This window comes from Rhagoletis pomonella, unplaced genomic scaffold (assembly GCF_013731165.1).
Source record: "Rhagoletis pomonella isolate Grant_MI unplaced genomic scaffold, Rhpom_1.0 Rhpom_scaffold_00011, whole genome shotgun sequence".
Classification (NCBI taxonomy): domain Eukaryota; kingdom Metazoa; phylum Arthropoda; class Insecta; order Diptera; family Tephritidae; genus Rhagoletis; species Rhagoletis pomonella.
The window spans coordinates 16336046-16352209 of NW_023458565.1; the positions used below are offsets into that span (position 1 = coordinate 16336046).

The window sequence follows — 16164 nt, forward strand, 5'->3', positions numbered from 1 at the left end:
TGCCTGCACATCAGCATCAAAATACCTTTCTAATGATATATAATTGTCTATACCTTAGAATTATAGTTTAGCCGTAAAAGGGGTGTAAAGGAAACATGATTGCCTATTTATATAATTGATAAACACGTTTTGAATGGTCAAATGAAAATGTGCAATACTTTTTTTATGAAACTCGAGCAAGAAATTTTGTTACTCATACGCCATATCGTACATGGCCGTACTCGGTCGCGGCGTATAAGTAACATTTTCCATTTTAAAATTTGATTTTTTTCATTCGCAATGCAAACTTAAAATTAAATTAACTTGGGATAATGACCTGATCTAAAAAAACGGTATACAGATGCATATACATAGAGATACAAAACTAAGTTTACGTATTTTGGCGTTGTTTTGTGTCATTTTAGCGTCCCGAAAGTGTTTTTGGCAATTTTTGTTTGTTGAAAGTGTTGCTCATTTTCTTCCATTAAAAAAAAATTGTCGAAAAAAATTTTAGAATATGCTCTTCTAAGCATTTTATTTGCAAATCCTCTACAAATTTAAACTTACACTGCCAGGTTCGCGAAAACAATTTAAGCGCAATAGGATTTATTTCCGATAGTTTCTATATTAAATTCACTTAAATTACTTTCTTGGAACTGGCTATTAGATGTCTATAAATTTTCTTGATTGAGAGTCAGCAATTGATAAATTTTTGGTATGCAGTTTTATAGATCATTAAATTTTAGTATAACAAAGTGCAAGTTGCAAGTGCCTTCGCATTGATTTTTCATAATATAACAAGCGCTTTTATTTCTCATTTAGCAAGCAGATGTGCTTGAAATGTTTGGAAAAAAATTATTTAAAATCAACGCGACCTCTTAGCCAGTTGGAAGTTGCATACCCAACATTTTTCTAGAAACTCAAAAAAGTTTTTTTTTTTAATTTTGGTGAACATTTTTTTTAAAGCATTTAAAATTTGTTTCGTGATTTTTTTCATCGTTTCGGTGGAACCCTAAAATTGTTTTCAACTAATTTTTATTCTGTAACATTTATTAACTGGAACAGCAGAATCCGTTTTCTTCAAAATTGCTACTTTTTCAAACAAAGAAAAATTTAAAAATCGGGCTCAACTTGTCGCTTACAAATTTTATTAGCTTTCAGTTAAAAAAATTAAATTAATCAAATTGAGTGAAAAATGAAGGCTTCAGTGAATTTTGAACACTAAATGCCAGTTTTGAACCACTGTGCGATGGTAAAAAATTTCAAACAAAAATGCTTGTCATCACGTTACTCATTTAACAGGTCTATGATGATTTTGTCCCTAAAAAAGTAAGCAGTTCGAGTACGTGTTAGGTACTAAGATATGAAAAATTTCAAAAAAATGCCAAGGCTGCAGTTTAATGTTACATACCTAAATATTTAAAAAATTGCATAATGTGCCTGTTTAATAAGAAAGGTATTCATCAAATCAATGCTTTTCTCGCACACTTTTTAGACTCGAAAATTGTTGATTTGAGCGTTTCCTCTATTCAAGGACATTTTGCGATTTGTGTATTTGGGATTTAAGTGTTTTGTATGATTTTTCGCTATTCAATGAGGAAAAACTCATTCAAGGCACCTCAAGTAGACTACTTTGGATTCGAATATTTACAATCTGAAGGTGTTCGAATGTCTTTTCTATATTCAAAGAGGAAATATTTTTTGAAATGCTCTTCACCTCGACTTTTGTGGATTTGGATAATTCTGACCTAAGGTTTTGTATAAATTTGCTCAATTCATAAACGAATTTGCATTGTCAAACTTTCCACATATGTACACTATTTTTGATTTTAATGCACAAATTGTTTTTTTTTTTTTTACTTAAGTGTCTTCGTATAGAAATCTGGCTGTAGCGCCATATTTTTTATGTATTTTAAATGAAACCAAAAAAAAAAAAAAGTTCAAAGGCAAAAAATTAAAATTTTCGTTTTCTTATTAGAAGTTTTTCATGGTAGAAATACACCCGGAGGTTTGCCATTGCCTGCCGAGGAGCGTCGGCTACTAGAAAATCCTTTTCTAATTTAAATATTGGGACTAGTTTCTGCGGGGTGTAGTATACATTTTTAACCAAACAGCCGAAAAAATTAAACAAACTCCGGAAAGTACCCGGGTCAAAGTGTGTCTAAATCAGATTTAGCGTTTACCAATATTGGATCCGTTTTATAACCATTCTAGACATTATTATGAAATTCAGTTAGAAGTGCCTCTTTTCTAGAAATAAAAATATTCCCTACCTTTTTCTTAATACCCAAAGTAATATTGAATTGACACAGCGGTGGAAGTTTCATTTTATGATCAACTTTATTTTGTGCCTAACAAACACTGAATAATTGCATACTTGTACCAAAAAAATATTTATGTAAATTTATCTTTCTTACTAATCAACAGAAACTTGAGCAAGACGATGACGACGAGTATCTCAACTCCTCCTGGGCCGACGGCAGCAGTTTAAAACGCAAAGTCCATGGTATGGATAATATACGTTTTCGCATTGGACAATGAAATGTGTGCGCACCAATTACTTATTTAGCTTTTAAATAAAAAATAAAATCTCAGCTCGTACCAGAGATATGAACACACACCACACGACAATTATCACTAAACAAAACAAAAAAAAACTAAAACAAAAATAAATAAAAACTAGTTATCGAGCTAAGTACTTTTTGGATGCAGCACAAGCAAAATAAAAACAAAAACAAAGAAAATGCAATAAATTTAATATAATTACTGGTAAGCTAACATCAATGCGAAGGGAAATAATAAATGTATGTACACACACGATATATACATACGTACATATGTAATTATGTGCTGCTTACTAAATAAATACTACATTAAATAATTAAATTTAGTACTTACTTGTATTGAAAAAAAAAAAAATTAAGCGACTTAATATAACTAGCGAATTAAAGTATAGTACATAAATAGATATTTGCGTATGGCAAACAAACTAAAACTAAAAATTTAATAATTAAAAATAAATTAGTTTTGGTAGTATAAAAAACTAACTATTTAATACATATTTATCTACTACTAAAAAGGCTATTGCTAAATATAGTTACACTCGTATAAATACTTTAATGCTGCAGATAAATACTAAAAAAAAAGTTGATAATTCATGCGTGCTGGCATACATACATACATACATATAAGTGGTCATTCATAAAAACATGCATAATTACATTATATTTTACAAACCAAAAATCCAAAAACTAAAACAATTACATATACTTACATATGTACTTACATTAGACTGGTTCGAAAAAATAGAACTTTTGCCTTGTGAAATATTTTCGGGACAGTGAGAAAAAGGCGCCTGCCAAAAGCCCTGCTAATAATTTTAATATTTGGAGGTCACTAATCGCGAATTTCTATTTCCCATGTAAATAGCACGGAAACAATTTTTTTTTTCAATTTGGAAATTGTATAACTCGTTATACAGAGTTGAAGGAAACTGAAAGCTGTAGATTATGATTTTTTCATAAATTCGCTTCTCCAAAATTTATGCATAGTTAAAGTCAAACATATGTATGAAAAAATATATTTTTGTTTTTTAATTTTTGGCAAAATGTCGTAGAACATTTTTCTTAGTTTTCTTATCATTTAACAATTTCTGAATCGTGAAGCTTAATAAAGTGGGCATCACAATTATACGCCACCTACATATTGACATGTTTTAGTATAACAAAGTGCAAGTTGCAAGTGCCTAAGAGTTCACGTTGATTTTTCATAATATAACAAATGCTTTTATTTCTCATTTAGCAAGCAGATGTGCTTGAAATGTTTGGAAAAAAATTATTTAAAATCAACGCGACCTCTTAGGCAGTTGCAAATGGCATGCCCAACATTTTTCTAGAAACTCATTTTTTTTTAACTATGGTGAAAATATTTTTAAAACATTAAACATTTTTTTGTGAGTTTTTTTTCATTCCGGGGAACCCTGAACTTGTTTTCAACTAGTTTTTATTCGATAACATTTATTAAGTGTAACAGGAGAATCGATTTTCTTCAAAATAGCTAAAATTGACAAGTTCTAACTATTTTTAATTGTGGTTTTATAAAAACGTTATTTATCCTTTTACAAAACCATATAAACTCAGGTCTCAAACATTTTGCATATTCAAAAAAAAAAAAACGTCAACAACTTTTCGTAAAAATTTCGAGCTTTTTAATTAAAGTCAGTCAATAAAGTACAATAAAAATAAAATATTTAAAAAATAGTTGCCCATATTGTAAAAAATTCGCTGTACGTAAACCTTATAGACACTGTAGATTTGCCAGAAAAAATTAGAGCATACAATTTTAGTGCAAATCTGAACTGAGACTTACCGTTGATTTTTTTTTTAATTTTTTCTTGACGGTGTCTGTCAATTTCTTTCATACAATAAATAAAACAAAAAAAAAAAGGCCAAATTGATCATTTAATAACACTGTAGCGAAAATCTCGTGTTTTTAAAATTACGCAAAAAAATGCTGAGAAACGTGAAATTAAGATTGGGTCGTAGATTTCGGATCTGTATATCGTTTTTCTAGATCAGGTAATTTTCCCAAGATATTTACATTTTTATGAAAAAAAATTTTAATTTTAATAGTAAAAGAAAAAAAAAATTTTTAATGTTCTTCAATTGTAACAAATCCTGTTCCTTTGCAAAAAAGTCAAGCTACTAACGATGAAAATCGATAGATAAACAGGTTGTGGATGCTTAAACGAAAATGTGCAATAATTTTTTGTATAAAATTGAGGCAGGTAAGAATGTTGCTCATACGCCATACCGAATATGGCCGTACTTGTACAAATTCGTACATATGTACATGGCGTATGAGTAACATTTTCCATTTTAAAGTTTGAATTTTTTTTCATTCGCAATGCAAACTTAAAATGACAATACCTTGGAAAAATGACCTGACCTAAAAAAAAATGGTGTACGGATACGCAATCTACAGTGTCAATAAAGTGAAATGGTATTTTTTTCAAAGGAAATTAAAAATTATAAATATTCTAAAAATTTTATGATATTTGTAGGGAAAAATAGAAGTTCGCAATGAGCGACCTCTACATTTTCAATTTAAGGGCTTTGCTTTTGGCAGGCGAACTTTTCACTGCCCCGAAAATTTTTCACAAGGTATTTTGCAAAAGAGAAAAAGTCGATTTTTTAACCAGTCAAATGTATGTATTTTGAATTAAATTCTGTGCTTAAGCCATAACTACGAGTATTCAAAGGACACTGCATAAATCATCACAGCGCGCATATAACATGCACAGTTGTGACCTAAATAATAGAAACGTCGTCGATGCTACTATACTTTGAAATTTTGTGTATACATATACATATATAAAATACAGCTCAATGCGGTTCTAGGTAAGGCTCTTCAGTACTTAAGATTAGCTAAGAGGATAGGAAATTTAATAATTTTCCTACCGGTCGGTTTGGATAGAACTTATCAGGCTGGTGGAATAAGAGGTCTTGAGATTAGGAAATCATACATACATCAACTGAGATGGAGTGGGAGCATTTCCTTTCCCTTCACAAAGACTATGAGTATGGCTACCCCCACTGGCACTGGCACACTTAAACCAGCATTTAGAAGATGTCTTTACTTTAGTTAAAAAAAAAAAATAGTTCTGGTTTCGTTTTAAAGGTTATGAAAGTAAATATTATTAAAGAAATTCGAAAATATTACATAGTTTTGAAATGTAAAAAATCGTAAAAGCAAAAATTTGTACATATAAATTTTTTACTCATTTTTTTTAAACAATACCTCTAACCGAGATCAAACGAATTTTGGTAATATTTTGTCTTTATAGCCCTAAATATCACCCTTAAAACGAGACCAACACCCGTCACTATAATGGGTTTTGGGTTATTTAGTCGATTTTAGTATCGATTTTGGGCATTAAATGAAGAAAAAATATTTTAATTTTTTCAGTCCTTAGAGGCATCTGGTCTTTGACCCCTTTGCGACATGCCTTAAACGACTCCAATCGGAACCAAAATTTATATGTGATATCTTCGACTATGGTAGTATCGATTTGGGTATTTGATGAAAAAAACTAATCTTAATTTTTTTAGTCTCTATAGAGGAATCTGTACATTTTCCCCTGTGCGACACGCCTTAACCGTCTCCAATCGACCTAAAAAAATCCTTCATTTGATTTTTTAAGGACCACCCTAATGTACATAGAGAGGCCCAAATGCTGCGGGTAAAGGAGCACAACGTCAAGGTCCGTGAGCAGTTCCTAGTAGAGCGTTGCAGATGTGAGCTCGAGGCGGGCGTGAGCTGAAGAACGAGATCCAATGCTAAATACAACAAGTAATGGACCCGGGGGACTGTACATTCTGGCAAACGACCGCATTCACATGGAGAATGTTACCAACTACGCAGACTACTATCCTGGGAATGCCGTTCTAAGACCCCTCGAAACAGCACGTTTCCTGGGCATACCTTTAGTTGAATTTGACGACAATGATTAATTGACTATCCGATCTAGGCAGGGCTAAGTTAGCCTCTACAACAACAACTACTATGCGTAAAAAGAACTTAAGTCTTTTTTCTCCCCTCAATAGTTCGGTTTCAGTTAAGCTTCCTATTCAAAATAACACCGAAGAATTTGAGTTCAGTGCAAGTAGCATTCCATTTAAGGACGAAGGATCTTGTGTATCGTCGATATAAAACCAACTTTCTTTATCTTTTTTTTTTGTTGTATGCGAAGGTGTTTCTATTACTTCGGCTAACGCTGTACACGAATGTGTATTTACATATGTACAAACATAAAAGTAAAAGAAGTATAAAATAGAAAATTACATAAGGCAAAAATTTTTATTTTTATTGAAGACATGGTAAATTAAAAGTTAAGCAAAAATAGACTAAATCTCATTACAAGCATAGAAACTTAATAAGTATTTAGCTAGCCACTTTTACACAAATAACGTAATTGAATTGAAAGAAAAATGGAAACCGAAGCGCAATAGACCGGCAATTCAAATAGAAACAAAACAAGCAAACAAGCATGCAAAAGGATGCATAGGAATTCAGCAGCAGCAGCAGCAGCAGCAGCAGTGATTGCGCAGGTTGTGGGCCAAGTTTGGCGAAGTGAAGCAAACATTTCAGCAAACGAGTTGTGGGTTCCGCGAATTGAAATTGCGGGACGGAGATAAGTGAGTGAAAGCAAACGTTTTTTTTTTGTTGGTTGGTGGAAATTTAAGGGATTAATTATAAATTATATAATTAAATTAGAGACTAATTATAAATAACTTAATTGCTATGCAAAATCAATAAGAAGCACACGAGCAAAGGTATTGTACGAATAAGGGGAAAAAATATAAAATTTAAATAAAAAAGTTGCTAATAAAACTACTTTAAAGTAAATTTTAAAAATTAAAAATAAGCTTTCACACGCCCACGCGCTCTCGTTCTTTGCTTGCCAGATATAATGCATTCATTTCCTTTTGAATTTGAAGAAACAAATATATTTATATAAAAAAAAACAAGCAATTAAGTAACAAATTTTATTTTAATAAAAATAAGATAAATAAATCAACGCATAGGGAAGGCCACGATATTAACTCATGTAAAACTAATTTTTATGTAAACATAAATTATATGTTAGCATAATTAAATGCGTACGCAAACTCACAGCTTTAAAAATATTGTAAAACAAAAGTAAGCATATAAAAATATTAAGCGAAAAAGTGAATAAAATTTTCTTCTACAAAAGTCTCATTCATATTTATTAAAATGCTAGTACGTAATTACACTTAAACAAAAAAAAATAAAAATAAATGAAAATCAGGAAAGTTATGTATTGAAAAAACTAAACTTTAAATATTTAATGCGATAAAGAATACAACAACAAAGCTAGTTGCAGCATTACGTAAGCAAAAGATAAAAATACAAAATATTAAAACGACTCTATTTAGCCATAAATTAATTAACAAATATAAGCTTGGCAAAAAAAGCATTAAGAGCCTCACAAAAAACATTTCTCTAAATACATATGTATGTATGTAGCAAAATAAGTACATATACATATTTATGTACCTAAATACTTACTCTTGTACCAAAATAAAAAAAAATACACAAGCAACAAAACAACAGTAACGAGTATGAAGCGATGATTTCCTTTTTTACAATTATTCAACATACATACATATATGCGCTCATACATACACTGCCGGAACAAAGTATTGGCACAGCAAATTTTTCACAATATATGCAACAATTTTCATTCTAATATTTTTCCGCTAATTTCGTATAAAAATTAGTTCATTCTACAACAAAAAACATAATAATTTAATTCCTAAACTTTGTGCAAACCTCGCTAAAATTCAGCAAATTTTCAACTTTTTAATCAGTTTTTTTTAGAATCTAGAATTTCGAGTATGCAGATATGTAGCCCAATTTTATTATAATAAAGTGCAAGTTTTAAGTAGTTAGGAATTACCGTTGATTTTTGACAACTTTTTTTCACGCAGTCTCTACCATACAAATTTTTTTTTCGAAAATACTTTATATGGAAAAAATGCAAAACACCTTCAACAAAAAAAAATTGACTAACTCCGAACTTGCATTTTTTTTACTAGAATTTAATGGGCTGCAAAACTGCATACTCAAAAAAATTCTAAAAAATGTGATTATAAAGTTGAAAATTTGCTGAATTTTCGCGAGTTTTGCACAAAGTTTAGGAATTATATTTTTATGTTTTTTGGTGTTGAATGAACCATATTTCTATACAAAATTGGCAGAAAAATATTAGAATAAAAATTGTTGCATATATTGTGAAAAATTTGCTGTGCCAATACTTTGTTCCGGCAGTGTACATACATATATAACTAAATAAAAAAATATGTTTTACGCATTCGCATTTGCACTTCTAAATTATGAAAAGAAAAACAAAAAAACTGAATACCTAAATCAAATCTACATTAAACAAATAAAAATTCTAATAAACGAAGAAAGCCTAAATTAAAGCAAATAATTTGCGACAAGTGCAACATTTTTAAATGAAAATTATTAATTTACTATTATATAATACAATATTGTAATGCTACTAGAATTGAAACAATAAAAAAAAACGTAAAAAATCAAACAATAATAAACAAAAACAGAAATAAATGCATTTAGCAGGCTGTTGATGGTTTTTTTAATATTTGTGAATGCAGGTTTGTACATATGTAGGTATAGTTTAAATGTATGTATTTTATTATGCACTCAGACAGATATTTTATAATTCAAGCAAAGAAAAGTTTAAACCACGCCCAATGCATCGATTTACCACGGCTTTTGATAGCTTGAATAATGAGCATTCCGGTAGGCTGAATAACGGAAATTCACCTGGGATTTTCTACTAAAATGCCGACACATGCAGACGAGAGTAACCGTACTCGACGCATCAATCCCAACGATCTTTGTATAAATTAGGGACTTGCGATTAATCGATTAAATCATGTTTTAATTAATCATAATCCTGCTCATTCAAAAATTCTAATTAATCAGATTCTGATTGCTCATAAAAAATTAATTTAAAACTAAGTAACTTTGTTCATACATATCTTTCGAGTTTGCTTTCAAAGCAAATTAAATTTTTTTATAATATCGTTACCTTCATTCACGAAAGGAAAAAAAGATGCTGCCTACAGGGCCACGCTGCGACCGGGCGTAACGCGAACCATGTGGGACCGTTTTAAGGAACTGAAGAGGGAAGCGGAACGTATTTGCCGCAATAAGAAGAGAGCGACCGAAACACCTGAGTGCGAAGAGTTTGAATTGCTGCCCGTCAGGAAAAACGCCCGAAAGTTGTATGTGAGAGTAATGCTGAATTTCCACTTGGCATTAAGTTACAAAGAGGGGCCTTCAAAAATATTCGTGTCATTACGCTAAAAAAATATTCATTAACTTAATTTCCACATGAAATCTTTTAAGTGCCTCCAGTTTTCTTCTTCTGTAAGAACGTTCTTAAATTATGAAGGGAACACTTATACACCCTATTGAATGGCAGCAGCACTGAACGTAGTGAAGAAGACGAAGACGAGCCCCCATTCGATGACAACAGAATCGATGACCCACCGCCTGATTATGACGAGGAACGAATAGCGATTACGCGGCTGAAAAACAGAAAAGCTGCTGGAGCTGACAGCCTGCCAGCCGAGTTATTCAAGTACGGCGGCGAGGAGCTGATGAGGTGCATGCATAAACTCCTATGCAGAATATGTTCAGATGAACGTATGCCCGGCAACTAGAATTTAAGTGTGCTCTGCTCAATCCACAAGAAAGGCGACCCCGCCCCACACGCTAACTACCGGGGGATCAGCCTTCTAAGCATAGTTTGCAAGGTCTTATCGACCGTATTGTGTAAAAGGCTGAAGCCCACCGTCAACGAACTGATTCGACCTTATCAGTGTGGCTTTAGACCTGGCGAATCCACCATAGACTAGGTATTCACAATATGATAAATCTTGGAAAATACCCGCGAGAAAAGGATCGACACGCACCATCTATTTGTCGATTTCAAATCCGCTTTCGACAGCACGAAAGGAAGTTGTCTATATTATCTGTATTGTCTGAATTTATCATCCCCGCGAAACTAATACAGCTGTGTAAAATGATGTTGAGCAATACCATCAGCTCCGTCAGAATTGGGAAGGACATCTTCGAGCTGTTTGATACCAAACGAGGTTTCAGACAGCGCGACTCCCTTTCATGTGACTTCGTTAATCTGATGTTGGAGAAGACAATAAGAGCCGCAGAACTGAACGGCTCAGGCACAATACTTTACAAGAGCATACAATTGCTGGCATATGCCGACGACATCGACATTATCGGTAAAAACAAGTGCTGTGTCGGTTCTGGCTTGTCGGGATTAGATAGAGAAGCAAAGCGAATGGATCTAGTGGTGAGCGAGGATAAAACGAAGTATCTCCTGTCACCACACAAACAATCAGAGCATACGCGTCTCGGCACACACGTCACTGTTGACAGTTTGAAAAAGTAGACAACTGCGTTTATTTGGGAACCAGCATTAACACCAATAATAATATCAGCCTTGAAATCAAACGCAGAACTACTCTTGCCAACAAGTGAAATATGCAATTGAGAAGTAAAGTCCTCTCTCGTCGTAAAAATATCAAACTCTATGTATAAGTCACTCAACATGGCCGTGCTGGTATATGGCGCAGAAGCATGGACAATGACAACATCCGATGAGGCGACTCTTAAAACATTTTATAACCCGGAAAAATAAAAACGTAATTTTTTTCTTCAATAATTTCTATGTAAAAAGACCTGATCTTTCGATTGAGATAACTAAAAACAATATTAAAAAAAGACCATCATTGAGGAAAACTACAAATAAATTTTCGTTTCGAATTTTTACCATGAAAGTGGGAAAATTTTCGAAAGCGCATAGCACCATCGGATAGTCGGTACAAAAATCTGTAGGATCCTAAGTTTTTGAATTTTATTTTCCATTATTCGTCCGCTCAGCGCGTTTGGGGGATATTTGACGTGAATTGCCCCATATGTATACATATCGTCACCTAAAATGCAAAATGCCATAGCTAACAAAAAATCCACAATTTATTGATTTATTATGATGCTTTTCATCGAATTTTTATGCAAAAAAAAATTGTTAGTTGCAGCTTTTTGCATTTTAGATGAAGATAATTGGACATATGGTGTTTTTCAGTAAACATTTTTTTCTTTCTCGTCAGTATATGTAATTAATAAGAAAAGTCATATGCCTAATGTATGTGCACTAGGGTGGTTAAAAAAAAATAAAGTGGGAATTTTAATGCCTTCACCCCCTAGGATTGTCCTATATCGCTAAATATATACCCCTTTTTTGAAACAAAAAAATACTTAGACATTGCTCTAAGTTTGCTATGTATCTTATATGAAAAATTAAATAAAAATTCATAAAAATGGTATAAAATCCTTGAAAAAAAGTTTTAATATCAACTAAATTTTATTGGTCCCTCAAAAATCCCAAATATGCAGTGGAAGACCCATAAAAAATCGTAAAAATTTAGTTACATTTTTTTAAATAAACAACTCGCTATTTTAATTAGAAGCCTCATGAAGTGAAATAGAGTTTTCCAATCGAAAAATATTGTTTTTTCAATTTATACGGAAAATAGTTTTTCCCCTATGTCAAATACATGGAAAAGTTTGAGCGCTTTAGCCAATTCTAAATATCGTCGCTTGGGGCGCAATAGCTCGTACCCACCAAAAGCAATACCACGTATGAGGTGGCGCGGCAAAAAAAGGTATTTTCGTTACCCCCTCTCAATGGGTGTCTATTTATTCCACAAATTCAATGGCTAATTAATGTAGTAGAAGCTCATATTTGGTAAGTTCAGTAAGAAATCCATTCAAATGTTTTGAGGAAAATAAATTATTTTTGCTAGCTTTTAAAATTTTCGGACTACCTTATACATACGTGGTATTGCATTTGGCTGTTACGAGGTATTGCGCGCCAAGCGATGAAATATTTTTTATTAGAAAAAAAACAGCGGTAAACCTACATATAGGTTTTTTCTTATACAACAATCCTTGTGGGTGAGAGCGTTAAAAATCCGACTTTACTTTTCTCACATGCACTTTTGGACCGCCCTAATGCCATTTATCAAAAAGAAATGCGCTTTGCATAGTTTGTTATGATTATTTGGTATCAGCGACTGAATAAAAATGAAAGAAAAAGAAAGAAGTTGCCTCAGATGCCACTAATAAAACATGGCCGCCATTTACTGCAAACATCGACCGGTCGATCCGATCGAAATCCTCTATAACAGGTGTGATTTTTTTTTTTGCTGCGTGTGAAATTTTGAACCGCGACACAAATATCTCTAACCACATTTTTGACCATAAGCTTTTTCTGAAAAAGTCTCAAGCTTTTATTTTAACAATAAATTGGCAGCAATTAAGAAAGGTTTATAATTATTTGTCATTTCTGCTAGGATCGTTTATTGGCATTGAATAACTACCTATGTGATTTTACGCTGCAAAATAGTAATTATTTTGATTATTTTGTAGGACCACCCACACCCACACAATTTGCACATTTCTAAAAGAATGCAGATCTGCTATGTAATTAAATGTGCGAAAACTATACCGTAATTGCCTATATAAGCCGAACTTCCACGCTTGGACGTTCATTGTTCTTTGCGGAAATTCAATAAAGTTCATAGTTTATTTGCATCAATAGACGGACACTTCTGCGCCATCGAAATGTACTTTTGTGAGCAATTGTACAACATTAATTTGGTGTATATGAAGCGTGTTGGCTATCTGGGTGACCCAAAGCGTGCGCTCTTTATGCTCGCTATGCCAACTTTTTGCTGTTTCGCTACCATCTATAGAATTTATCTAATTTGGCATAATTTCGATGAAGTGGTAGCGAATTTATTTAAAGTTTCGGGTATGATTACAATAACAGTACGCACTTTTGTGGTGTTATCTAAACAAAAGAAGTTTTTGGATTTTTTCAACGATATCGACAATTGGTACCACAAATTACGGGTAAGTTTGGCACATTCAATAATTTTCCATTGCAATTGAGATGCGCATATTTAAAAACCAATACTTACGAATCAATCAATCAAACATCTCCACCTTTTAAATAGTCGGAAAATGACGAAGTGACAATGAAAAACTTAGAAGAATACACGCGAAAAACGCGACGTGCATCTAAAACTATATTCGGCATCATGATAGTCTGTATATTCTATATTTCCGCCATACAACTGCTGACCATCAGTAGTAGTACGAATAAAAGTAAGAAGAACATTAAAAACAAAAGTTCGTCCCGTACTACCCGATACTTCTTTACAGAATACCTAATTGAAGTGCGATTGCCATTTGTCGACCTGTACACAAGTCCATACTACGAGATAATTTCCGTGTTGCAAGCACTTTGGCTTACTCCGATCGTCCTATTGTCATATGTTTCCTATTTGTGTGTGATTTTAATATCTATATCATTTGGTATTTTCCTTATGAAAGATCTGCAGCAGAAATTGGGTAATATGCACGAATTGAATGAGCTGGAAGGTTTGAAATGTATCAAAAAATGCATACAACAGCATGTATTGATCATCAAGTAAGTATCTATTTATGTATTAGTTTTTCTAATAGTTCTCGGCGCAAAAACCGCTAGGCGCATCGCAAATTTTCAGATTTGGAACTATTTCACTCCTTGTACAGTGACAAAAAAGCAAATTTTTTTACTTGGGATTATGCCACTTTTAAGCCCAAAGCATATTTTCTAGCTCTCAAGGAAAAAATCACATAAAAACACGCTCAAAAAATTAAAAAGAAATTTTCTATTAAAAATATAAATATTTAGTCCGATTACAGCATACTCTAGAAATATATATGTAAATATATATATAAAGTGGCATATCCTCAAGTAAAAAAGGAGTGACATAATGCCACATTTTATAATTTGGGTTATGTCACGGCACCGCAGTAGGGTCATAGGGGGATATGCAGGGGGTAAAAAAGATGAGAAGGCTTTTGGGAGCTTTCAAGTTAACAGTTTTCTGCAAGACCTAAGATCCAATACTTGTCTAAATATGGTCGCAATTCTTTGACATCCCAAGTCCAAGTCTTGGTTAGTAAAGCAGATGCCAACTTTGGCTACTATGTATCTTGAAAGCTCTTCTCAGCCTTTCGAAAGACTAATTGAATAATCTGCTAACGAGAAGGTTTTGGCAATAAGTTTTCTAAAAATCAAATTAAATTTAAAAAGTAAATACATATCGTTGCCTTAATATAGAAAGGTCCTATCTGACATCGTCGCTGATTTACAAAAAGTCGTAACTAACTAAAAATTGAAAATTTACGTTTTAATTGATTATGATGCATTTGATCGAATTATGTGGCCTCACATCGTTTTATGCAATAAAAGATTTTAGTTAGTTACGGCTTTGTGCATTTCAGCGACGATGTGAGTTAGGGCCTTTCTATATTAAGGCAACGATATGTATGTATATTTTTTTAGAGATTAGTTTGGATCGAAATTTTTCCAAAAAATTTTTTACTGAATTTTGTCTTATAGCCTATTTCCACCAAAGGCCAAACGGCAGTAAAGAGTTTAAATAAGGTTCCAAGAATTTTAACATGGGGTGATCGGCAAGGTTTGTTTTTTAATTTTTGTTTTTTTCCTTTCATTTGCTTCTACTTAGTAGGTAGAATTACCCCCTTCGCGTTGTTATCTCCTTTTTTCAATAGACATAAACCGCAGTTAAGCCTTGGTGGAAATCCTCTTAAAAAAATTGAAGAAAATTTAATTTAAAAAAAAAAGATTTTTTAAAATGTTTCTAAAAATTAAATGATATTAAAAATATATATTTCCTTTTAAAACAATGAAATCTTAAAGTTAAATGAAATAAAGAAATATTTGTCTTTTTATAATAACTAGTGTTCGCCCAGCGGTTGAAATTCAACCGATAAAATTAAGGATAGTTTATGTAAGTTGAATGAGCTAAAATAACATTAGTTGGAATGGGTTAAGTGGAGGGGAGTTTAGCTGAGTACTTGGCATAACATAACATAACCATAACATAAGAATAAATAACAAAACATATGAAGCATAACACACCACAATATAACATCGCACACTCTTCAGTTGTATTTCCTTTTTATCCCTTTTTTCACCTCTATCTAAATCTTATTTATTTTGGTTCATTTTATGCCAAATGATGTTGCCTTTGATGCCACATCAAGTGATATCATGTCATGTGGTGAAATTGGGTGTGGTGAGCTGCGGTGTGGTGGAATTGGGTGTAGGAGTTACGGTGTGGTGAATTTAGGTGTGGTGGATTCAGGTGTGATGAGTTAAGCTATGGTGAGAAAGTTGAGGTGTGGTGAATTAAGGTGTGGTGAATTTTGGTGTGGTGAGAAAGTCGAGGTGTGCTGAATTAAGGGTGGTGGATTTAGGTGTGGTGGATTTAGGTGCGGGGGTTAAGGTGTGGCGAGTTGAAGTGTGGTGAATTTAGGTGTGGGGAGTTAAAGTGTGGTGAATTAATGTGTGGTGAACTCAGGTGGAGTAAGTTTTTAAGTTAAGATGAGTTATAGTTAAGGGGTTATGATCTTTATCCTTATCTTCATCTTCATCTTCATCTTCATCTTCATCTTCATCTTCATCTT

The 16164-nt window shown here is 32.6% G+C and overlaps 2 protein-coding genes across 2 annotated transcripts in view; one reads left to right on the forward strand and one right to left on the reverse strand.

Moving 5' to 3' along the window:
• Positions 1-16164, reverse strand: part of LOC118747186 (neurobeachin-like protein 2) — a 172223-nt gene that overhangs the window by 7417 nt on the left and 148642 nt on the right. The window lies entirely within an intron of this gene.
• Positions 12961-16164, forward strand: part of LOC118746712 (odorant receptor 49b-like) — a 5672-nt gene continuing 2468 nt past the window's right edge. The window contains exons 1-2 of the mRNA XM_036480601.1: positions 12961-13533; positions 13638-14113. Of these exons, the coding sequence (XP_036336494.1) occupies positions 13243-13533; positions 13638-14113 (767 nt within the window). The 5' untranslated portion in view covers positions 12961-13242. The remainder of the gene's footprint in view (positions 13534-13637; positions 14114-16164) is intronic.